This window comes from Lactuca sativa, chromosome 8 (assembly GCF_002870075.4).
Source record: "Lactuca sativa cultivar Salinas chromosome 8, Lsat_Salinas_v11, whole genome shotgun sequence".
Classification (NCBI taxonomy): Eukaryota; Viridiplantae; Streptophyta; class Magnoliopsida; order Asterales; family Asteraceae; genus Lactuca; species Lactuca sativa.
This window is the reverse complement of record NC_056630.2, coordinates 102,804,187-102,828,722: the sequence shown is the minus strand read 5'-3', so window position 1 is coordinate 102,828,722 and position 24,536 is coordinate 102,804,187. Positions and strand designations below refer to the sequence as shown.

At 39.6% G+C, this 24,536-nt stretch overlaps 1 protein-coding gene across 2 annotated transcripts; it reads left to right on the top strand.

Annotated features, from left to right (window-relative positions):
- Positions 1–13,794: 13,794 nt before the first annotated feature.
- On the top strand, positions 13,795–18,228 carry LOC111909628 (uncharacterized). 2 transcript variants are annotated; one of them, XM_042897812.2, is made up of 10 exons: positions 13,795–14,081; positions 14,256–16,244; positions 16,308–16,412; positions 16,498–16,650; positions 16,723–16,886; positions 16,963–17,110; positions 17,184–17,306; positions 17,384–17,471; positions 17,567–17,816; positions 17,954–18,228. In XM_042897812.2, the coding sequence occupies exons 2-9, from the start codon at positions 14,382–14,384 to the stop codon at positions 17,731–17,733; spliced, it is 2,811 nt and encodes a 936-aa protein (XP_042753746.1). In that variant the 5' UTR covers positions 13,795–14,081; positions 14,256–14,381; the 3' UTR covers positions 17,734–17,816; positions 17,954–18,228. The 2 variants fall into 2 exon arrangements, with proteins under 2 accessions (XP_042753746.1, XP_052622987.1); XM_052767027.1 differs by having other exon boundaries at positions 16,498–16,886.
- Positions 18,229–24,536: the final 6,308 nt, after the last annotated feature.

The following is a 24,536-nucleotide window of genomic DNA, read 5'->3' as shown; positions in this document are numbered from 1 at the left end:
TGTAACGCCTGATTTTTGGTACGCATTTAATTATAATTTATTCATTTTGAAGAGCTACTCGACGATTTGGGAGCCCTAGACTCATCGAGTAGAAACGATATTAGGCGCGGGATTTAAGTCGCCTACTCGACAAGTTGAGAGCCCCGACTTGACGAGTAGGGCTATCAGGATGAAACCCTAATTTCGGGGTTTGGCACCCTATTTAAGCATCTTAATCCCCACTTGCTGACCTCATTTCCAGCCTCCAAGTTCCAAACCCTAATCCACGAAACCATAGAGCCTTGTGTGAGTTTGTGAGCCATTTTTTATTGAACTTTATGTAATTTGAAGGTTGTAGAAGAAGAAGAAGAAGAAGAAGCTAGAGGATTCTTGGAGAAGAATGTAGATCCAAAAGCAACATCTCATCCTCTTCATTTTCTGGTAAGCAAGCCTTAACCTTGCTCAGTAGCTTGTTAAATCTTCTTCTTATCATTTCATGGGATTTTTGGTCCAAGAAGCTTAGTCCCTGGGAAATGGACGTCCCAAGGGATCTACCTTTCAGATCTGGGGTCTAGAAGGGGTTTCATGGCATAAAGGTGCAAACTTTATGACCATGGAAGCCCCATGCAAGCTTTAAGGTTTTATCTTTGCCTTTTAATTCCCAAAAGGCCATACATGGAAGCAAAGTTAGGAGTTCTACGAGTTGATGAGTTAACTCGGCGAGTTGAGTCCACCCAGTACGTTGAATTTGACCAGAATGTTGACTTTGACTATGGGTAAAATGGTCATTTTACCTTAAGAAGGATTATCCAATTTTGACTAAGTGTTATTCTGATAATGATAATCGGGGAGTCATTAGAGCAATCGTCAGAGATTCCTCACACGAGATTTCACAGCTAGCTTACGAGGCGTGTTTTCCTCCGGTAGGAACATGTTGAAGGCACAAAGGCCGACCTGTTATTGTATGATAGTATGTTCCGGATTAAGGTCCGATGTCGGGCGGGGCCAATGTATGTTTATATGTATTTCCGGATTTCGATCTGATGTCGAGACGGTACCCAAAGAATGTTAGTATGATTGATGTCTTTGTGATTCTTTCATGTATATGTGTTTGTATGTTTCCGGGCTACGGTCCGATGCGGGGGTGATTCCCGAGGAATTTATGTATGTTTTCGGATTTCGGTCTGATGTCGGGCGGGACCCGAGGAACATGTATATGTCTATTGTTAAGTGGTTATGATTATGTTATGTGTACTAGTAGTTATGCTCATATATATGCCGAGCTTTGCTCGATACCGGCGGGGCCCGATGCCCGACAGCACCCGATGTAGTAGAACGGGGTCGAATGTATGTTATATGCGGTTATGTGATTATGTGTATGGTATGTGGTAGTTTGGGGAGACTCACTAAGCTTCGTGCTTACAGTTTTCAGTTTTGGTTTCAGGTAATTCTACTAGAAAGGGGAAGAGCTCGGGATGACTGCATGGCACACACCACAATTTTTAGCCTGGGAGGATTCACTCTGATATTTTGATTTGTGATTTGGATACAGTGTTTTGACATAATATTTTGAGAATTACACTTATATTTTATGAGATGATTGGGTAACTATGGTTTTGTTATATATAAAAATGAAAATTTTGGATCGTGTTTTTGGGATGTTTCACATTTTTGCTTTGAAAAAACAAGTGTCACCCCACATAGTGGGTACGGAGCCCCTTATGGTATGAACATGTTTAATTGTTTTATATTTACTGTATATAGGTCTGAACCTATAGTTGCTAGGGTTTACTGTTATAATTGGTAAAAATAGATTAAGTTCATCGATCAAGTCACCGTGAACTCAACAATACTAGGGTTTATTGTAGGTTATTTTATGTTATGAAATGAAAAATATCTATTCGTTTGAGAAACAATCTAATGTTTCTTAAAAATAGAAAGTAAAACGATTCGTGTAGTTAATTGCACATTTCAATAGAAAATTTGAGAAAGTCTCAGAACTCGGACTTATGCCATAAGACATTTGTATATTTGTAGGTTTTCTCCTTACACTTTCATAGTTACGTAAGTTCAATCCCCCCACGAGGCGGGGTAGTAACTTAGGGGTCACTTTACTTGCCTTCTAACTGGATCCAAAGCTAGGATCCGATCCTCAGTCCCGAGTCAGCATGTTTGTTTCACTTCTGAACCCTTGGACTCGGTCCGCATTTTTTTGTTGATGCGATCCCCATTGTTTTCTCTTCTAAACCGGTTTGTTCTTCGATTTTGCATTTGATCAGTCCCTTCCTTGGACTCAGTCCTAGTCCACATGTTTGTGTTTAATTTTGTGTAAAATCCCGGAATAGCAAAGAGTATAGTTGAAGGGCTAAAAGAGTAAAATTGGAAGGGGAACTCGGCGAGTCCATGGGTGGACTCGGCGAGTAGAGTCGCAACTTGGTCGCGTGTTAAGTGGCCGACTCGGCGAGTCAGTAAGGTGGACTTAGCGAGTAGGCGCTGAGTGGAGAAAACCCTAATTCTCGGGGTTGAGCCCTATATAAAGAACATAACATTCATTCCCCCAGCCTCTTTACTCATCCTCAAGTCCAGAAACCCTTAGCCTTCATGTGTGAGTGATCATATTGCATTGGGAAGCTTGGAGAAGCAATTGTTGAGGAAATCTTGAAGGGTAGGAGGCTTGGAGCAAGGGGCTTTGCTTGGATTCGAGTTCCATTGCAGTTGGGGCGTTCTTTTGAGGTAATGTCTCATCCTTGGGCTGTTATTCTTATGGATTCATCATTATGGGGTTTATGGGGAGCTTATATTTTGGTGTTTTGGAGTTTAGAGGTTAGATCTGAGGTTGCTACCTCATATCTGGAATGGAGAAGGGTTGGAATGCCTGAAAGTCCCTGTGTTTGAGTGTGTAGTGAAGCTATCATGTCCCAAACCCTAGCCCTAAAGTGTTAAAGGCCTAGATCTCTTTGGATTCACGTAAAGTTTGCCACTTTACGTGATGGATGGGTTGTAGGAGGCTAGATCTATGTTTTGGATCAATTGCATGGCCTGGAGTGCTTCTGTATGGATTCAGATCGGTGGTACTCGGAGAGTCACATGGGTGGACTCGACGAGTTGCTTGAAGATGAGCTGGAACTCGACGAGTTGGAAGAACAACTCGGCGAGTTGGATGAAGATGGCCTGGAACTCGGCGAGTTGTATGAACAACTCGGCGAGTAGGTTGAAGATAGCCTTAGACTCGGCGAGTCTTGTCGAAGAGTCCCAATATTTTCTGGTCGAGTCGAGAATCGGTGAGTCAAGGGATGACTCGGTGAGTTGTGTGTGAGTGGACTCAGAGTTGTTGGACTCGACGAGTCTCGGGGTGACTCGGCGAGTTAGGTCGCGGATTGAGGGAAGTCCTGAGCTTGGGGACTCGGCGAGTCATCGGGTTGACTCGGCGAGTAGAGTCAGTCAGGGGTTGACTATGACCTTGTCCAAGGGTTGACCAATTGTCTTCCGGGGGTATTTTGGTATTTAAGGGTATTTATTGAGTTGAATGTTTTGGTGTTCAGTGGAGGAGTTCGTGTCGGAGTTTGGAGCAGCGGGATCTTATCCTTTCAGCCGACAGTTTCGAGGTGAGTTATCCTCACTATATCAACAGGGTCTAAGGCACCAAGGCCGGCCCTTATCGGATTGAGATCCGGGTAGTTGTTGTTATGTTACTGCTTTGATATGTTTGCATCCTGAGAGCTAGGATGGTATATGTTAGAGACCTGATTGAGATCGGTATCTTGAGATATAGGGAGATGCTATGCTAGTGACCTGTTAGGTCGGTATCCTGGTTAGGATGATGTTATGTTATGTGATCTGTTTGATCTGCTTGTTGACTGTGAATTGCTATATGATTGTATGTATATGTGCACATGGTTGTTTGGACTGGAGTTGGGTTGAGGCGGGTCCTGCTTTGTGTTGTAGGCCAAGATACCCAGGGCGGACCAGTTGTTTCGAAGGCCCAGCGAGCAGTCCGGATAGGTTGTAGGCCCCAAGAGGGCGGACCAGACATGCCGAGGCTCGGAGAGTGGACCAGGCTGACTGAAGGCCCGGTGCGGGCGGACCAGTCATACTGTAGACTCAGAGAGTGGACCAGGTGGATTGAAGGCCCGGTGCGGGCGGACCAATCACACTGCAGACTCAATGTATGTGGTTAGATTCAGAGAGTGGACCAGGTGGATTGAAGGCCCGGTGCGGGCGGACCAATCACACTGTAGACTCGAGGTTTATGGCTAGACTCAGAGGGTGGACCAGGTGGACTGTAGGCCGGTGCGGCGGACCAGTCACACAGTAGACCTGAAGTGCATGGCTGTTCTGTGATCAGATATGTTGTGGCATGTTATGCGTGTATGGTATAAGTGGTTGGTATTTTGGGGATATCTCACTAAGCTTTCGAGCTTACAGTTGTGGTTTTATGTTTTTCAGGTTCTTCAGGAGTCCGTGGCAAGGCGAAGGCGTGATCGTACCGCTCCTCATGATTTTGTAGTAATGTGATTCTGGGAATACGCTAAATGTTTTGTATTGAAAACCTTTTTGTAATGATTTAATGGAATCGAGTTGTTTTTTTTGAAAAATTTAAAATTGGTTGTATTTTTCGGTCGTTACAAGTTGGTATCAGAGCCTTGGTTTGAGTGAATTGGAGAAACACTCGTGTGACTCCAGTCTCAAATCGAGGAGAGTTTTCAAAAGAGAGTTTAAAATGGTTTTCGATTGAGTAAAGGAGGACGCGGAGGTACGATTAGCCGGAGCCAGTAAGTAACCCCAAAATACCATGCATGTTATTTGTTTTTGAGCTTTGATAGAACAGCATGCTAGTGTTAGGCTAGGGGTCTTCAGGATTTCATGATAATGTTGCCTGATTTGTGATGCCTATAGCCTAGTGTTTCCTTGTGGGAGATTTTCAGAGTTCCTCTAGTGGTGAGGGTTGAGAGTTGCTATGCATGTTTTCACTAGGGTGTTGTGGTAGTACTTCATACAAATATGGGTAGGTGTGGAAGGTAGTATGGGCCCGTACTACTGAAAGCACAGGACCCATACGCGTATCAGGGAAACCATGACCTCTAGGGTTGGGTTGAGAGAGTTGGATCCCAGGATAATGGGATGAGTCTGAGATTTTGTGTGGTGTTTTTCAGTATGGAGATTCCGAGGCATTATGAGAGTGGATTCGGATCAGGATCAGGAGTAGGAGAGGGAGTTCCGGGCGGGTCAGTACCGCCCGAGGTTATCGGTCAGATGATCACGTGTGAGTTGGATGCGAGGATTCGTGAGATCCTGCGTGATGAGATTGCTGAGTTGTTCCGGGCTGAGTTGCTGGAGCTGTTTGGGTCGATCAAGACCGCCATGGTTGAGTATTTTGATGAGCACTATGCAGCTCTCACAGAGACGGCTGCCGCGGCGGCTACAGCAGCTGTAGCAGCGGCAGGGGGAGGAGCTGGTTGGGGCTTTCAGTATCAGGACTTCGACAATACGAAGCCTCCCACCTTTGATGGAGTTCAGGACCCGATTGTTGCTATGAGGTGGTTATCGGACGTGGAGGGGTGTTTCTTCACGTGTTCATGCCCTGCTGATCAGAGGGTGAGGTGTGCTCTGAACCTGTTGAGGCTCGGGGCGAAGGATTGGTGGAGATTGACCACGGGGTCATATTCGGATGCACAGAGGGTTGCGGTTTCATGGGATCAGTTCATGGAGATGTTCAGTACTCGTTATGTTCCGCAAGTTGAGAGGGAGAGATTGGCTCAAGAGTTCCTTGAGCTGAAGCAGGGTTCGGAGTCGGTGACTGAGATCACCAAGATGTTCACTGAGAAGGCAATGTTTTGCCTAGAGTTCGCTTCGGAGCAGGCTCAGATGTCTCGATATCTGAGCATGCTCTAGAGGGATATCAGACAGTTTGTGTCTACCCAGAGGTGCGAGACCTTGTTGGAGTTGCAGGAGGCCGCTAGGCGGCGTGAGTTAGAGATTGAGTTGCAGTTGCGTGAGCTGAGGCAGGCTCCGGTGTAGTCGCAGCCGGCGCCGACACGGTCCAAGACTGTTGATGTTAGAGTGGGGGATCTGAGCAGCCACACTTGTGGGAAGTGTGGGAGGGGTCACACCGGAGTTTGTAGGTCCGGTGGTGCATGCCGTAAGTGCGGAAAGGAGGGGCACTATGCGAGGGATTGTCGGCAGTCAACACCGGTTTGGGATTTGAGGATTTGTTATCATTGTCATCAGGTTGGACATTTGAGGGTCAACTGTCCACAGCTTGTTGCGGGACCGGTGCAGGCTCCAGCACCGGCCACTTTGAGGATTACAGGTGGAGGTCAGGGTGGAGCGGAGCCCCCAAGGGCTCAGGGTCGTGCTTATCAGCTTGCGGCAGAGGAGGTCAGAGCAGTGCCGGATGCAGCTGCGGGTATGTTTCTTTCTTGATATCTTGTTATCTTGTGATTATTTGTGGTGTATTGTTTATGTGCTGGTATCTTTGTGTTGTTTTCGATGCGTTATTCGTCGTTTTGAGGGTTGTGGTTTGGTTATGGGTTATTGTATTGGGAATTTCGTTGGTTATCATTCATGAGGGTTATTAGTGGAAACCTGGCATTGGTTTGAAGGCCGGGTAGCATCTGCTTTCTGAGGAGTGGTTAGATGCAGATTGAATTTATTTCGAGCGGGTTAATCAGTGTTGATGTGGGATCTTGTTAAGGTTGTTTATGCCTGTGTAAATCAGTCCGCGTGTAAGTGTTGGTTTTGTGCAGAGCTGTTCTGGGATGTCGGTGATGGCGACCGGTGGTTGTTAATCAATGCTACAAGTGGGGGAGAATTGGAAAATTCTCCGGGAGATCAATGAGTATTTGAGGGTGCTTAGCTGCTTGGGTTTCAGCAGTGGTTCTGTCAGTCAAGAGTATAGGCTGGTACGAGTAAGTGTCAGGCATGCGGGGTGGGATACAGACCTAGGACATTCGATTGTGGAGGGCCTAGGAGCAGGCCGGGATCGAGCATGTGCGATTGAGACAGAGTTCGGAACCCTTAAAGGGTTAGAACAGTATGCATGGGAGGATTTTCGGGAGAGATAGCTTGGAATGATGAATGCTAGTTGAGCGGTCCGGATAGACTGAAGGCCGGTAGGCGTACCAGTCAGGCCGAAGGCTCGGAGAACGGTCCAGCCAAACTGAAGGCACTGAGAGCGGTTCAGATTGGCTGAAGGTTCTGAGAGTGGTCCAGATTGGCTGAAGGCCTGGTGAGGCGGTCCAGTCATGCTGAAGACTCTGCAGGCATTGCTAGTCCGGTTGAGGAGATGGATTGAGTATGTTGAGATGCGTTAGCATCAGGAGGTCTGGCCCCGGGTATTGATCTTGATTAGTGGAGATGGTGCATGGACTCGAGAGTCCTTGCGAGCAGATTCAGAGCATGTGTGTTGCATGGATAGCGGTTATGCTATAAAGGGGTGGTGCAGCGTTGGGTGAGCACCGTGGCACTTGTTGTGGTGATAAGGCAGCCAAGTGGATTTCCTTGGTAAGGAATGAGAGAGGAGTGTAACTGCAAGAGGGAGTGCAAGTTCACGGAAGTAAAAACGGCAGAGCAGAGTTATGATTAGAGTGATCCGAGTATGGTTATTGAGCAGCATGTTTGCGGCAGTGGAATGGAGTCACACCTGGATTGGGATGTCTGCTGAGGTCGCGGAGGGAATTCCGCGGGTGTAGAGCCAAGAGACTCGGAAGGGATGCAGGGAGAGAGTCTTGGGCTCTCAGTGTGATTCTGATCAAGGGTTGAGTGCGTAGTAGTAGTTCATCCTGGGGGATGTTTGGAGATATCATCAGTATAGCAGGTTTTCCCAACCTGAGGGTGCTAGAGCTAGTTCAGCATGTGTATGTGATTACAAGAGGAGAACCCATGGGAGTTGCTCTGAAGAATGTGTCTTTCTGTCAGCAGAATGATTAGAGTTGGACTCGGATCGGGAATCCGGTGGTGCATGGTTATCTTCTAACTCATATGGGTCGAGTGATGGTTGTGATTTGGAGCAGTGATGCATCTTGGGTAATTCTCGATTGTTGAGTGAGATTATCAGAGGGTACAGCCGGTGCCCGGTTTGAGACGGTGGTCAGGACACCGCAAGGAAAGAGGAAATGAGTTCGAGTTTCGATGGTTATGCCTTGTGGAACCTGGTCCGATTAGGGCCAGTTGGCGCGTCGTGGGAGTATTTTGGAGTTGAGTTGTCGTAGGCTTCGAGGACGAAGCCTAATTTAAGTGGGGGAGAATTGTAACATCCCGGAATAGAAAAGAGTATAGTTGAAGGGATAAAAGAGTAAAATTGGAAGGGGAACTCGGCGAGTCCATGGGTGGACTCGGCGAGTAGAGTCGCGACTTGGTCGCGTGTTAAGTGACCGACTCGGCGAGTCAGTAAGGTGGACTCGGCGAGTAGGCGCTGAGTGGAGAAAACCCTAATTCTCGGGGTTGAGCCCTATATAAAGAACATAACATTCATTCCCCCAGCCTCTTTACTCATCCTCAAGTCCAGAAACCCTTAGCCTTTGTGTGTGAGTGATCATATTGCATTGGGAAGCTTGGAGAAGCAATTGTTGAGGAAATCTTGAAGGGTAGGAGGCTTGGAGCAAGGGGCTTTGCTTGGATTCGAGTTCCATTGTAGTTGGGGCGTTCTTTTGAGGTACTGTCTCGTCCTTGGGCTGTTATTCATATGGATTCATCATTATGGGGTTTGTGGGGAGCTTATCTTTTGGTGTTTTGGAGTTTAGAGGTTAGATCTGAGGTTGCTACCTCAGATCTGGAATGGAGAAGGGTTGGAATGCCTGAAAGTCCCTGTGTTTGAGTGTGTAGTGAAGCTATCATGTCCCAAACCCTAGCCCTAAAGTGTTAAAGGCCTAGATCTTTTTGGATTCACGTAAATTTTGCCACTTTACGTGATGGATGGGTTGTAGGAGGCTAGATCTATGTTTTGGATCAATTGCATGGCCTGGAGTGCTTCTGTATGGATTCAGATCGGTGGTACTCGGCGAGTCACATGGGTGGACTCGACGAGTTGCTTGAAGATGAGCTGGAACTCGACGAGTTGGAAGAACAACTCGGCGAGTTGGATGAAGATGGTCTGGAACTCGTCGAGTTGTATGAACAACTTGGCGAGTAGGTTGAAGATAGCCTTAGACTCGGCGAGTCTTGTCGAAGAGTCCCAATATTTTCTGGTCGAGTCGAGAATCGGTGAGTCAAGGGATGACTCAGTGAGTTGTGTGCGAGTGGACTCAGAGTTGTTGGACTCGGCGAGTCTCGGGGTGACTCGGCGAGTTAGGTCGCGGATTGAGGGAAGTCCTGAGCTTGGGGACTCGGCGAGTCATCGGGTTGACTCGGCGAGTAGAGTCAGTCAGGGGTTGACTATGACCTTGTCCAAGGGTTGACCAATTGTCTTCCGGGGGTATTTTGGTATTTAAGGGTATTTATTGAGTTGAATGTTTTGGTGTTCAGTGGAGGAGTTCGTGTCGGAGTTTGGAGCAGCGGGATCTTATCCTTTCAGCCGGCAGTTTCGAGGTGAGTTATCCTCACTATATCAACAGGGTCTAAGGCACCAAGGCCGGCCCTTATCGGATTGAGATCCGGGTAGTTGTTGTTATGTTACTGCTTTGATATGTTTGTATCCTGAGAGCTAGGATGGTATATGTTAGAGACCTGATTGAGATCGAGTTGGGTTGAGGCAGGTCCTACTTTGTGCTGTAGGCCAAGATACCCAGGGCGGACCGGTTGTTTCGAAGGCTCAGCGAGCAGTCCAGATAGGTTGTAGGCCCTAAGAGGGCGGACCAGACATGCCGAGGCTCGGAGAGTGGACCAGGCCGACTGAAGGCCCGGTGCGGGCTGACCAGTCATACTGTAGATTCAGAGAGTGGATCAGGTGGATTGAAGGCCCGGTGCGGGCGGACCAATCACACTGCAGACTCGATGTATGTGGTTAGATTCGGAGAGTGGACCAGGTGGATTGAAGGCCCGGTGCGGGCGGACCAATCACACTGTAGACTCGAGGTTTATGGCTAGACTCAGAGGGTGGACCAGGTGGACTGTAGGCCGGTGTGGCGGACCAGTCACACAGTAGACCCGAAGTGCATGGTTGTTCTGTGATCAGATATGTTGTGGCATGTTATGCGTGTATGGTATAAGTGGTTGGTATTTTGGGGATATCTCACTAAGCTTTCGGGCTTACAGTTGTGGTTTTATGTTTTTCAGGTTCTTCAGGAGACCGTGGCAAGGCGAAGGCGTGATCGTACCGCTCCTCATGATTTTGTAGTAATGTGATTCTGGGAATACGCTAAATGTTTTGTATTGAAAACCTTTTTGTAATGATTTAATGGAATCGAGTTGTTTTTTTTGAAAAATTTAAAATTGGTTGTATTTTTCGGTCGTTACATTTTGTTTCTAACCCGACCCAAACCTCTAACTCAATCAGTTTCTAACCCAATTAGCATCTACCAAACCACCTTGTTAATTTACTCTTAAATAAAGAAAAATCCCACGTACGGTACAAACTCTTGTCCGTTGTATGTGCGTTAATTTGAATAATCGTCGCCCGAATGACGGAATGAGCGAGAACATTTTAAACATGCTCCCTCCTTGGCGCGTGAATGAAACATTCCATGCCCTGAGATAAATAGATGTTGTTAGTCTCGAGAGATGCAATATCACCACATGTGATCCTCGCTGACACCCCACGAAATCATCATCTCGAAAACAAAAATGGCGTTTTCGCTCCGGGGGATTTTTAGCGCACCACCTATGAAGCCTATAGGTCAAAATAATTAGTTGTAAAGAGACTGTGGCACAAAACACAAAGCTTTCAAAGGTCTAAAATTGTATCTGATTAGTTTATTTACATATTAACCCCCAAACACATATCAAAGTTTTATTTTAAACCTTTAGATTTTATAATTTTTATTATTAAATCTTCCCATTAAATTAAAATAATTTATTATAAGCTTAATAATTATATATTTCCAATGATTTTTATTTAATTTATATTAAAATAAAATACAAATAAAATATTTTGTAATATCTAAAAAAGTTTTATTTAATGTTATTTAATATTTTGTATTTTAAAATTTAGAGTTATTATAAAAATTTAAAGGTAAAGAAATCAAACGCGTATCCAGACATTTAGTTTGACAAAAAATTGTTTATTTTTGTTTACTTAATAAATGAACGAATCTAAACATGATTTTTATTCGTATAACTAAACAAACGAACACGAATAATGATTTTTTTCTTTCAATCAAAGACAATGATCATTTATATACTTTCGTTTTAATATCTCAATTAAGGAACACAAAAGATGATATATGCATAACAAAAGGCGTCACAAAAGGCAACAGAAACATACAATCAAAATACAAAAAGACATTTCCCAAAAGATGAAAAGATGTTAAAAATTTGCTGCAACTAATACACATGAAAGACTTACCTATAGAACATACAAAATTAACCCTTTTCAATTTGATACTTTGATACTTTTCATTATATATATATATATATATATATATATATATATATATATATATATATATATATATATATATATATATTATTTCTCTTTCCAAAAAAAACATTCAAAAGTTTTAAATTGTTAATGTTTCGGATAGAAATATGGAATAACCAGCTAGAAATTCATGTCAGTAAATAATAAAGCTTTAATGGATTGTTCCACCAATTTCTTTTTCTAGATCCTGTAACATGTTTGTTAAAATGCTATTTATTTGATTTTTTTACCAAAAGCCATATTACATTGCTAGTTATTGTATTTTTTTTCATATTTAGGTGGTAAATGCACCAAATATCAATGTACTTTGAATCTACACCTATTTTTTCTGTTTTTTTTTTTCAACTTATTTTGATTTCTTTACCAAAAACCGAAATACATTGCCATTTGGTGCATTTTCCATCTTTAGATTGTAAATTCACTAATTTCAATTTGCATTCTTTTTGGGTTTTTTTCAATTTATTTTGATTTCTTTACAAAAAACCAAAGTGCATTTCTACTTAGACAAGTATGTTGATATAATGGGTAAAAAGCTAAAATACGTTGCCCAAATTTATTTTGATTTCTTTACGAGAAACCAAAGTGCATTTCTACTTAGACAAGTATGTTGATATAATGGGTAAAAAGCTAAAATATGTTGCCCATATTGGTAATGAGAGTAAAGTACATTGCTATAATCCATGATCTAACATTTTTGTTGATTGGAATTTGCATCTTCCTCTCTGTGTCTTGACTATTGTGTCTGCTTATCGTCCCAATGTTGGTACTGCTCGCTATCCATATAGATGTGGATAAGGACTGTATGGCATCTCTTGAATCAAATCATATTAGTAAATTAATTTTTGGTCCATACTTGAAATAAAGACCAAAAATCAAAAATTGCAAAAATTGGTTATATAATAGCACCAAAAATGTAATTCACTATATTCATAATCTACATCAATAGTAACTTCAAAGGTTCATATGCAACATGCTTTCACATGATCCTCTGAAACCGGTATAATTGTACTCGAATTGGCTGCAAAAAGCAATCTTAAACCAATAACTGTAGAAGTTAGTTGCGTATTTGTTGGTGAATCATGATGCTTGTGTAATTCAAATGTTGGATTCATTTGAAACCACACAATTATATGTTGCCACTTATGGGGATCATTCTGTCGAGTAATTTGGAACTGGATTGTTAGTTTTGACTTGGATTACCACCCCCCGTTTTCGGGAATCTTCACTACCTTATATTAATTATTATAAAGTTAGCTATTTGCAATTTGATTTTTGTTTTTTTTTGTTTTTTTGTTTTCTTACTCAAAAATTTATATTAATATGCTATTAAAAATATTTAAAATAACTCAACAACAAACTTATATATATATATATATATATATATATATATATATATATATATATATATATATATATATATATATATATATATATAGTAAATAAAATATTTCAAAATTGAAAAAAATTTAAACAGAAAATTCATAACATATTTTATTTTGATTGTACCCAATTTTAAAAAATAATATACTTTAAGTAATGAAATGAGTTGGTTACCTTGTTGTTGTTGTTATTATTATTATTATTATGATCATACCAAAATTTAGATTTATTAGTATAATTATTAATCGGTAAAAGTAGTAGTTTCTAATAAATAAATTATTTCCATGTATTTAGTTCTCGTGAACAATTAATAGACCGAGTTAAAAAGACGGAGCACCGACTTGGTTACGTTATTATAATAAAAAGATCAACTGCTAACATAAATATTTATTTTCAGTATGATTGTAGAGTTGTTTACAAAATTAAAATAATATTCATAAAAAAATATAGGTAGCAAGACAATAAAATAATAAAAATATACTTTCATTCTATAAGGTTAAGAATGTAAAATATATATTTTTATTAAATGCAATTATATTACCATTAATGATAAAATAACTAAGTTATAACATCTTTTCAAAAGAATAATTGCAAAAACAAGATTAAATAAACTTACCAACAAACATATAATTTAATTAAAAAGCTGAAATCAATAAAATAAATAAATTATATTAGTTGTATTCAAGTTAAGAAAATAAGTTTGTAATTATAAAGAATAGAAAATAAAAGATTGTAAGTAAAATAATTGAAAATAAAAAGAGATTGAAATAGAAAACAAAATATAAAGTAAAGGACTAAAGATGTAATTTCATTGTTCGGTCATGTCATAGATTTTTATTGCTAAATTTCAATGGTTTTGACCCTATTAATAGTGGTTTATTAAGAGTGGTTTTGATGTTTGCAGTGGTTTTGACCTATAATCGGGTGCGATTAGCAATACTTTCGCTCCTCCTCTTCCTCTCCCATCACCATTAATTCCGATTTCACCCTCTCCTTCCTCTCTCTCTCTCTCTATCGCTGTTTCTCTCTCTAACCGTATTCTCGCTTTTCATCGTTATTATTATCTTTGAGATTTTCGTAAATGCATATTTCTCCGCATTAAAGGCACAAAATTCGGCTGCAAATTTTGTTTTCTTAACAATTTCGGTAGCTGGGGACAAAATTTCGAATTTTGTGATCGTAGATTTCTTGTATCCGCTAATTACAGGTACTTCATTTTGATTTCTTCTTGTTGTTTATTTCCGCTGTTGGATTCGCATTGTGAATCTTGGTAAAAATTAGGGATTGAATTGGATCATACATTGCGTTCTTGTTAATTCGGTTTAATTAGTTCCGAGATTGAATAAACATTTTATTAAATTCTAAATGTTGTGTTTGTCAGGAGAGTCAAGAGCGTGAAACGAAATATCGGAGGCGATTGTGTTTCTTGAATGGTATGGAGTAATGTACGATGGAACCATTAGGGTTTCGAAGGACTCATTAGTGCATTGAGGAAACAGAAGTCCAAATGGACAACCCTACTCCATTAACAGCCTCTCCGGGTTCAGTCCGGAACTGGAACGACGATACTCCTCGCGTGAAGATCTTATGTAGCTTTAATGGTGGCATACTACCACGGCCACAAGACGGAAAACTTAGGTACGTTGGTGGTGAAACACGGATTTTAAGTGTTCCCAGAGACATTGCATTCAAAGAACTAATGTCAAGGATGAAAGAATTGTTTGATGGGGCGACTGTTTTGAAATATAAACAACCTGATGAAGATCTTGATGCTCTGGTTTCAGTAGTGAACGATGATGATGTGACAAATATGATGGAGGAATACGACAAGTTAGGTTCAGGGGATGGATTTACTAGGCTTAGGGTATTCTTGTTTTCAAATTCTGAACTTGATGATCCTCTACACTTTCTAGATACCGATGGGAGAGATAGTGAGAGAAGATATGTAGATGCTTTGAACAGTCTTCATGACTCCCCTGAGTATGGAAAACAACAAATGAGTGAGTTTCAAGGAATGTCTCCCATGGATGACTCTCAGTTAACAGAATATTCCTTTAATCAGTTAAATCTAGATGGTGGTATTCATAATCCAAGAAACTATGACACACATATGCCACCTATTAACTTGCATCACCTTACAATCCCTCATATGGGTCCATCGCAACACCAACAACCTCTAAGCCCTGCATACTACTCCCCTAGACACCCTGGAAATGACTTTCCAACTTCTCCTTCATGTTCTTATTATCATAGTCCTTATGGTGAACCAGCAGCAGAAGATTACTACAGACATCATCATGTTAATCATCTTTCCCCAATTGATCACCAATCCCAATTACCAATCCCAAATACCAACATGTTTGAAGGAAACAATGTTTTTGATCAATGTACTCCTCCTTTTTCAAGAAACCAAACTCCGGAATTACCCAACACCGGAAACGGATTCCACCAATTCCCCCATCCATATTACATTAGAGAACAAAATGAACCTAGAACTTTCTACAATGGGCCCACAGGGTATCCAGATAGTTATCCAATTCCATCACCTTATAATATCTCACGTGATGATAGAACACATTACATTCGTCATAGACATGAATTTGGTAATGAAATGTTTCATGATCAAATTACTCGATATGGAAACTTTCCATATGCTTATGGACCTGAGAATATTCAACATTCATCATCTAATAATGGACACATACAAAATTCTTATTGGAGAGATGTTCAAAGCCCAATGCATGGGTCTCCATCAAATGAAACACCAATTTCACCACAACAACAAGAAAATGGTATTCCTAGGCTTCGAATTGAGGTGGAGCATCTGAATCCTTTGGTGGACCCCACTCATAAATTGACACGTTACAATGAGAGTGATGTATCTGATTATTACCCTGTACGCCCTTTGAAACTTCTGCCAAATTCTTACAATCTTGAGGATCATAACATAGCTCCTGAACCTGTTATCCCTGTCCAATCTAATGATTCGGTGCTGGGGTTTGACCAATCACCAAGTTTCGTTGACCATAAATCACTTTCTTTGAACACCATGAATAGAAAAACAACACAAAACACCAATGACAACACTGAACCATTGATAAAGATAGATGGAAGAAATGGTTCTGAAAGTTTGAAGGAATCAGAGCAAGCAACAACAAATTCCCTTGGAGTCAATGCTTCTCATTCTCATGAAAAAGGGGAAGCTAAAGGCGAAGACTTGAATTTTGTTCCTCAATTTGTTGAATCTGTGAAAAAAGCAGCTTTAGAATGTGTTGAGGAGGTCAAAGGTGAAGTTGAAGAAGTTGTTGATTCTGCCCTTGAGAAAGTTGTTGAGGTCAAAGGGGAACCCACTCAAGAATTAGATGTTGTGGTGAGTAAATTTACTTATTTACCCCTCAACACGAGTTATTCTCAAATGCTTGTTATATTGTAGGATGCACCTGAGGATTTGGAGTTGGACTCTGATACTGGGACTGAAAGCATTTCAAAGATTGAACCAACAAAAGCTGAGGAGGAAGCCATTGCTAGAGGATTGCAGGTTTGTTTACTTATTTACCCCTCAACTTTGGTTTTTAAGAATGTTGGGAAATGAGTTTCATTACATTTAATATTTTACATTTTAGACCATAAAGAACGATGATTTGGAGGAGATACGCCAGTTAGGATCAGGTACATATGGAGCTGTTTATCATGGAAAGTGGAAGGGTTCTGATGTTGCAATCAAGAGAATTAAAGCCAGTTGCTTTGCTGGAAAACCATCTGAAAGGGAACGTATGGTAGGCATATACATTCTTTTCCTCTTTCTTTCATGGGCATATTGGTCATTTGACTTTTTTTTTTATTTACAGATTGCAGATTTCTGGAAGGAGGCGTCAATGTTAAGTTCATTGCACCACCCAAATGTCGTCTCCTTTTATGGTATAGTTCGTGATGGGCCAGATGGGTCTTTGGCAACTGTAACAGAGTACATGATCAATGGATCTTTAAAGCAGTTTTTAAAGAAAAAGGACAGGTTTCGTTATCATTTTCATCTAATATTTTATTTATTTATTTATTTGGAATGGGGTGAAAATTTATTTTATATACAGAACGATAGATCGGCGTAAAAGACTTATCATAGCCATGGATGCTGCTTTTGGAATGGAATATTTGCATGGAAAGAATATCGTACACTTTGACCTAAAGTGTGAAAATTTGCTAGTAAACATGAGAGATCCACATAGACCAATTTGCAAGGTATGTATTAAATGAATCATTTTGGGACATCGGTTAAGGTGCATATCAGTCATTTTGCATTTATTTATTTTAGATTGGAGATCTTGGCCTATCGAAGGTAAAACAACAAACAATGGTATCTGGAGGTGTTCGTGGAACTTTGCCTTGGATGGCACCTGAGCTTCTTAGTGGAAAAAGTCAAATGGTAACAGAAAAGGTATATTATGAATTTACAATAATACCCTCCATGACCATTCCTTTCTTTATATTGTAACATTGTCTTTTTAAATGTAGATTGATGTTTATTCATTTGGGGTTGTCATGTGGGAACTACTCACTGGAGATGAACCTTATACAAATATGCATTGTGCTTCCATTATTGGTATGTTCTTTGATTCTAATAGAGTAATAGTAAAAAAAAGGTAGGATTTTATAATTCACAAATTAATGAAAGTACATTGGTAATTGATGTGATAGGAGGAATTGTGAATGGAACGTTACGTCCAACAATACCAACATGGTGTGATCCTGAATGGAAGTCATTAATGGAAAGATGTTGGTCTGCTGATCCACATGAAAGACCATCTTTTCTAGAAATTGCTCAAAAGTTGAGAACAATGGCTGCAGCAATGAATGTCAAATAAATCATATAGTTTTCATCCATAAAATCAATCAACCCTTCTTCACTTCTTTTATTCGTGCTCATGGGTTTAAAATGGAGACAAAAGTAAGTTTCCTTCACTTCTTATGTCAGCTAGCCAATGGGCCACTATGAGTTTGGACAATATGGGCTAGCTTAGAGGCTGCTGGAAGAATAATTTTTTTTTTTTTTATAGTTTTAAACATGTTGATTTCCTATTGCAGGTCGAGCTTGTGAGGAAGAACTACTATTGTGTATAAGAAAACGTTATGAAAGTGTTGTTCTTTTTTTAGCGTGTGATAATATGTTTTTTCTACTAGAAGTTCGGGGTTTTGAGCTTTAGTTTGAAATGATCATTAGATCATATATGATAATCCGATTTTTTAATGTGTTGGTTGGTCAAAGTAAAATTCTAGGTTGTTTGGTTCGTAAAATTGTTTTGGAAATCAACTTTTTTTTTTTTTATTATAAATATATATAATATATAATTGAAATTTCATTTTTAATTGCTTTTTAATATATATAATAAAGATATTTTGGTCTTTTAATAAGCAAAGGAAGAGTGAAATCAAATTTGTTCCATGCTCGCTAGGAATGATAAAATTCAACAAATATGGGGTTTGGATTTCAAGGTGACAACAAAAATGTTTTATAATGTGGACTTGAATTCCGATTACGTTGGAATCCATAAATTAAACATGTGTCAAGCATCGAGGTTTGAAACCTATTGCACGAAACTTGGAAGACATGAAATTATTTGATGTGTTTGAAGATGATGTTGGCTTTTGTTATTGACTTTACTGATTTAAAAATTTGTCATCGATTTATGTCACAACATAGAAAGTATCTATCTTTTTAAAAAAGTATGATATCATAACCTTATTGTATACAAAAATTAATTAATATATGACATAGATAACGATTTATTTGTTTGGATGGTTATTGACTTAAAAGACGAATCCAAAAGAGTCAATTACATGACCTCAAAACCTTCATACATTACCTGCTACACGCGGTTTGACTTATCATTATAAGTCAAATATTTTAATATTTAAGTATGAGTCACCTTAATCCAAATATTTAATTTATTTTACAAGACATTAGGTGAAAAACAACCAACAAAGTCCCAAGTACCTTTTTTTCAACGGTAACTTTTTAGGATATTCTGCTTAGTATATGAGTTTGTTTGATATGCTTCCTACTGAGTTTTATAAGAGATTGGGTTTGTATCGGTCCAATTCAAACTGTTTGATACAATATTTAGATGTTTTCTGATTCGGTCTTACCTTCTATGAAATGTCTTTTACTCGGACAAGATTCTTATTCGGTTAAACATTGACTCAATCAGATTTCACATAATCAACAACTATCAAACAATCTCTAAAGTTATTTATTTTAAAAAAATAAAAAGTTAAGACCATGTAATTTTTCTTTTGATATTAATCACATTTTGTTTAAACCATTATTACTTTATTAAGATTCTAATTTTTATTTTCAATTTCAAATATGTATTTCGTGTTAATAAATAAAGATTAATGGAAAGTTTAGTTTCTTGGATGCTTACAGCAAATGGGTTTGTTAGAAGGATAGTGTTAATAATTTTATTTAGATATTTATATATCATGGAGTAATAGTTTATTATAGTTTTCGAAGCAGAAATTCAAAATGTTCTAGATTGATAAAATTCTTTAATATTAGGGATGGATATGTCAACAACTGCGTCCATTTGTTGCATCCCTATAGAATTATTTAGGTAAATCATAAATGGTGTTTGATTAAGTAATATAGCTCGCTATAATTATTTATTTTATTACCTAACTAGTTAATAACCTGTGAAAATCATGGTTACAAAATTTATTAAACTTTCATTGTAAAATTTTATTATTATTAATCAATTAATTTGAAGAAATAAATTTAAAAAAATTATTAATTAAGAGATATACTACAATTTTAAAGTTAGTTATAACTTCAAACTTAACATATAATTATAAAAAGTAATTGTTTCTAAAAAAAAATTAAATCTATTATTTAAAATCTTAAAGTCATTAATTGTGATTGTGATTTACTTTTTTTTTTTGGAACCGACAAATAGATATAAATAAAAAGGCAAACCTCTAGCAAGAGACTAGAGGCCGCAGAGAGAATTTACGGAGGGAACCAAAACAGAAATAAAAAGAATAACAAGCCACCAGATAACAAGAACTAGAACTACATACAAATGAAATGGATTACTGCACTAGTCTTGCCACTCCAAGGTAGAGTTTTTCCTCTTATTTTTGATCCAAAGAAACGTAGTGGATTGTATGATATATGTGCATTAGGCGAAAGACAACCGCTGCTTTTAAAAAACTCTGTTATTTCGTGCTATCCAAGTATTCCAGAGGGTTCCATAGCAAATCCCGAGTAGCAATTTCCTCCTTAGCGGGCAATCGAACCATTTGGTTGCGTATTCTAGCACGTCACACACCGATAGGAGAGTGGATGTTGGGATCCCACACCATTTGAAAGTCCATTCCCACACTGTTCTAGCATATTGACAACGAACCAGAGCATGATCCGCACATTCCTGTATATCTCCACAGAGGCTGCAAAAAGTATTTTCCAGATTTACCCCTCTCTTGGATAGAGCCAAAGCTGTAGGAATCTTACCCATGCGTTCTCTCCATGCAAAACACACCACCTTGATGGGGATATCAGTTGTCCATTCAAAGCGCCCGATAGGGATAGTAGGGCAGGATTCCCAGACATTCCGAAGAGCTTTGACAATAAAACTCCCATCAGAAGTAAGACTGCAGGTCCACGAGTTTCCAGATCCGCATGGTTGTTTCTTCATTATTCGTTCAATTGCAATTTCTTTTTCCAACAATTCCTTTCTTACCCCTGCTATATTTTTCCGGACTCCAGGTAGTGTATTATTAGCATAGTACCCCTCCAAATTTGAATTGAGATCATGCAGACTTGTGATTGCAGCTGCCCAAGTGGTTGATGGACCCACCCTTAGCCTCGACCACCACTTCACTATAAGAGACACATTTAAGGATTTAATAGTTCCTATTCCAATCCTGCCAGCTTCTTTGGATGTAGTAATCATATCCCAAGAGGCCCAGTGAATTTTTCTAGTACCCTCCGAACTCCCCCATAAAAACTTCTTTCGGATGCCTTCTAGTTTGTCAATCACCCCTTGAGGCGCCACAAATAATGACAAGAAGTAGGTCGGTATGTTCCCAAGAATTGATTGTACCAGGGTTAAACGACCTCCAAATGAGAGTGTTTTAGACTTCCATTTTGAAAGCTTATTTTGAAATCTTTCAATTACCGGTTTCCAGTTTTTAATATGCTTCATGTTTGCCCCAATCGGGACCCCTAGATAATTGAATGGTAGTTTGGCCGGTTCGCATCCTAAAGGTCTGGCATATCTTGTAACTTCCTGCATGCTTACCCCCACCCCAAATACCCTAGACTTGTTGAAGTTGACCCTAAGACCTGCGGAGACATGAAAACAGTGGAGAACCCTAGCGAGATTTTTGATATTGTGTTCGGACCACTCACCAAGGAATAATGCATCATCTGCATATAGTAGATGCGAAATTATCGGGCCCCCATTAGAGATTTGCAGTCTCTGGAAGACCCCTCTTTCGCATGCCGCTCTCATCGCCACACTCAATCCCTCCATGGCTATTATGAAGAGGAATGATGATTATGGATCGCCTTATCTTACCCCCTTGGAGATGCAGAATTCATCAGTTGGACAACCATTGATAAGAACCGAAGATTTGGCTGAGTTCAGACAACCATTGATCCACTTCCACCACTTGACTCCAAACACCATTGATTGCATGTTTGAGTCTAAAAATTCCCAATCTATAGAGTCGAATGCTTTATTGAAGTCGACTTTGAATAATAGCACCTTATTTTTTTGTAGTTTTTACCCACGAACAGATTTCGTTAACCACTAGAGGACCATCTAGTATATTTCTTCCCGCCACATAGGCAGATTGTACCTCGTTGATGCAAGACCCCAACACCTTCTTGATTCGGTGTGCACGTATTTTCGCAGTGATCTTGTATATCGAGCTAATGAGGCTGATGGGACGAAAGTCACTTAGCACAATGGGGTCTTTAATTTTGGGAATTAAAGAGATAAATGATGAGTTGTAGGCTTTGTCAATCATCCCGTATTTCTCGAAATGTTTCACCACTGCAACAATGTCCCCAAATAGCACATCCCAATATTTTTTATAGAATTTAAAGGAGAACCCATCGGGCCCCGGGGCCTTCTCATTTCCACATGCCCATACAACTTCTTTGATTTCCTCTAGGGTAAACGGGGCCTCCAACATTATATTTTCTGTTGGTAGAATGCGTTTGAAGTGACTGCTCACCAGCTTGGGTCTAGAAGGCCATTTCTCCTTAAATTTGTTAGCAAAAAATTTGAAAGCTTCTGCTTTTATCACCCCCGGATCAGTGCACCAACTACCATTGATCATAAGTCCCTCAATCCGATTTTTTCGATTATTATTATCAACATAGCCATGAAAGAATCGCGTGTTTTCATCACCATCCACCACCTACTTGATCCTGGATTTCTGTTTAATATCCAGTACCTTGTATTTCTCCAGCTCGGATACCATCTTGAGACTATCTCGTCTTTTTTCTTGTTCCACTGTAGTTAGTGATCGTGTCTCAGCCACAAGATCTAATTTTTCCATCACCTCCTTGTGTTTACGTAATTCCAGTTCCTCTTTGGGATAGTCAGCAGCTCTCCATTTCTTTAATCCTTTCTTCACATATTTCAATTTAGCTAGAAGGTATTGGTCGGGTGTTCCGTACCCCCTGAAGTTGTTCCAGCATGAGATAAAAGCCTTCTCGAATCCGTCTCATAACATCCATGAATTGAAAAGTCGGAATGGTGGTGGACCAAAGTCAGATGTGGAACTGGATAATAGGATCAGACAATGATATGATAATTCTCGGGGGAGGGCGGTGATAGTAGCTGTGGGGGAGATGTCGAGGAACTCGGGGCAAAAAAGAAATCGATCCAGCTTACTAAGCTTCAAATCTTCATCTCGGTAGCATGTGAAGCGGAATCCTCCCATTTTAGGATCGATTAACCCGACTTCCCTGATGAAATCATTAAAGTCGTGAGCTGTACGGCGACAGAAGTTGGAATTAAATCGTTCTTTTGGTCTTCGTACATCATTAAAATCACCCATGAGCACCCAGACTCCTTCATTGGCTTCTATGATTTCTTTTAGCTCATTCCAAGTTCTGGCTTTTTCCTTTACCGCTTGTGGACCGTATATGTTAGCAAAGATTACAGGTTGATGAATGCCCACCCAATTTCCAATATTTATGAGATAATTTCGTGAGGATATTATCGTCGTCGAAGTAAATAAATTGCTATCCCATAGGTTCATTAGACCCCCCGAACGGCCATACGAGTTTACACGACTTACACCAAAATTGTTTGATCCCCAACAAGCAGCAACATGAATGTTCTCAGCATCTAAGATCTGAGTTTCCTGGATAGCAACGAAAGATAATTTGTGTTTCCTTCTTAACCTTTGGACCCATGAGACCTTGTAATCTTCTCCCACTCCTCTAATATTTAGAGATAAGATATTCATTGGGGACCGTTGTTCTCACCAATTCCACCTAGCACTTCCGATAGCACAGGGTTATCCTGTTGAATATCAAACTCGATCATGGCGCCCACGACTGCAATAGCTTCAATTTCAGAAATCGGGACCATGAGGTTTGGAAGTCGATGTATCTCAGGGAGGTTATGGCCCAGAGCTGAGAGAAAAGAGGTTACATGAGTGGGTGGTATTGGTATGTTGGACATCAGAGGCATTTGTGAAGTATCACGGTCTGGGAATAGGTTCACTTGGAATATTAATTGATCGGAGGGGGATTGCTGATACCACCTACGTTTTAATGAAAAATGACGTCCAACTGAGTTATAATGGGATGTTAAATTGGGGTTAGGTTGTATCGGAGTTAATATATCTCCGTTACATGTGTCATAATATTAATGAGTTGTTGTATTAGAATTACACATGATAAAAAGAGATCAAAATTATTCTTTTATATATATATATATATATATATATATATATATATATATATATATATATATATATATATAGAGAGAGAGAGAGAGAGGGAGAGAGAGAGAGAGAGAGGTGGGTTCAATTGAGAAAATAAAAAAGGTTGAGAATGGGGGAATCATTCTCAGCCACTCATTTAATCTAAGCATAAAAGACATGGTGACAAACTTGTAAATATCGTAATAACCTTCAATCTCAAATACGTAACTATAGAGAATTCGATAACTGTTCGTTCATCATCAAAAATTTTCCTCCAACCTTCAATAATCATCCATTTCTTCAACTAAACTGGAATTTTTTTGCTGTTCATGAAATTGGAATCGGAGTTTTGGACTCGCAGTCACATTCGACATTGAGGGACTTAGAATCGGTACTCACATGTTCCCAATCGGATTTTCGGAAATCAAAATCAAATTGAGAAATCGATCAGAGATAGGATGTCGCATCTGAAGTCGAAATCGGAAGTATATGATGATTTGGAATTGATAACTTGATGTTTTTAACATTTTTAAAATAGTTAACTTGTTTACACTCCAACTGTTTGATGAAATGCATAAACTAAATTACCACGTTATATTCACATATGAATATGTTTTCTCACCTGAATCAGTATATGATTATTAAAAACACAAAACAAATATGCAAGTCTGTATGTTATTCATATGTGAATAACATATAAAAATTATATATATTTGTC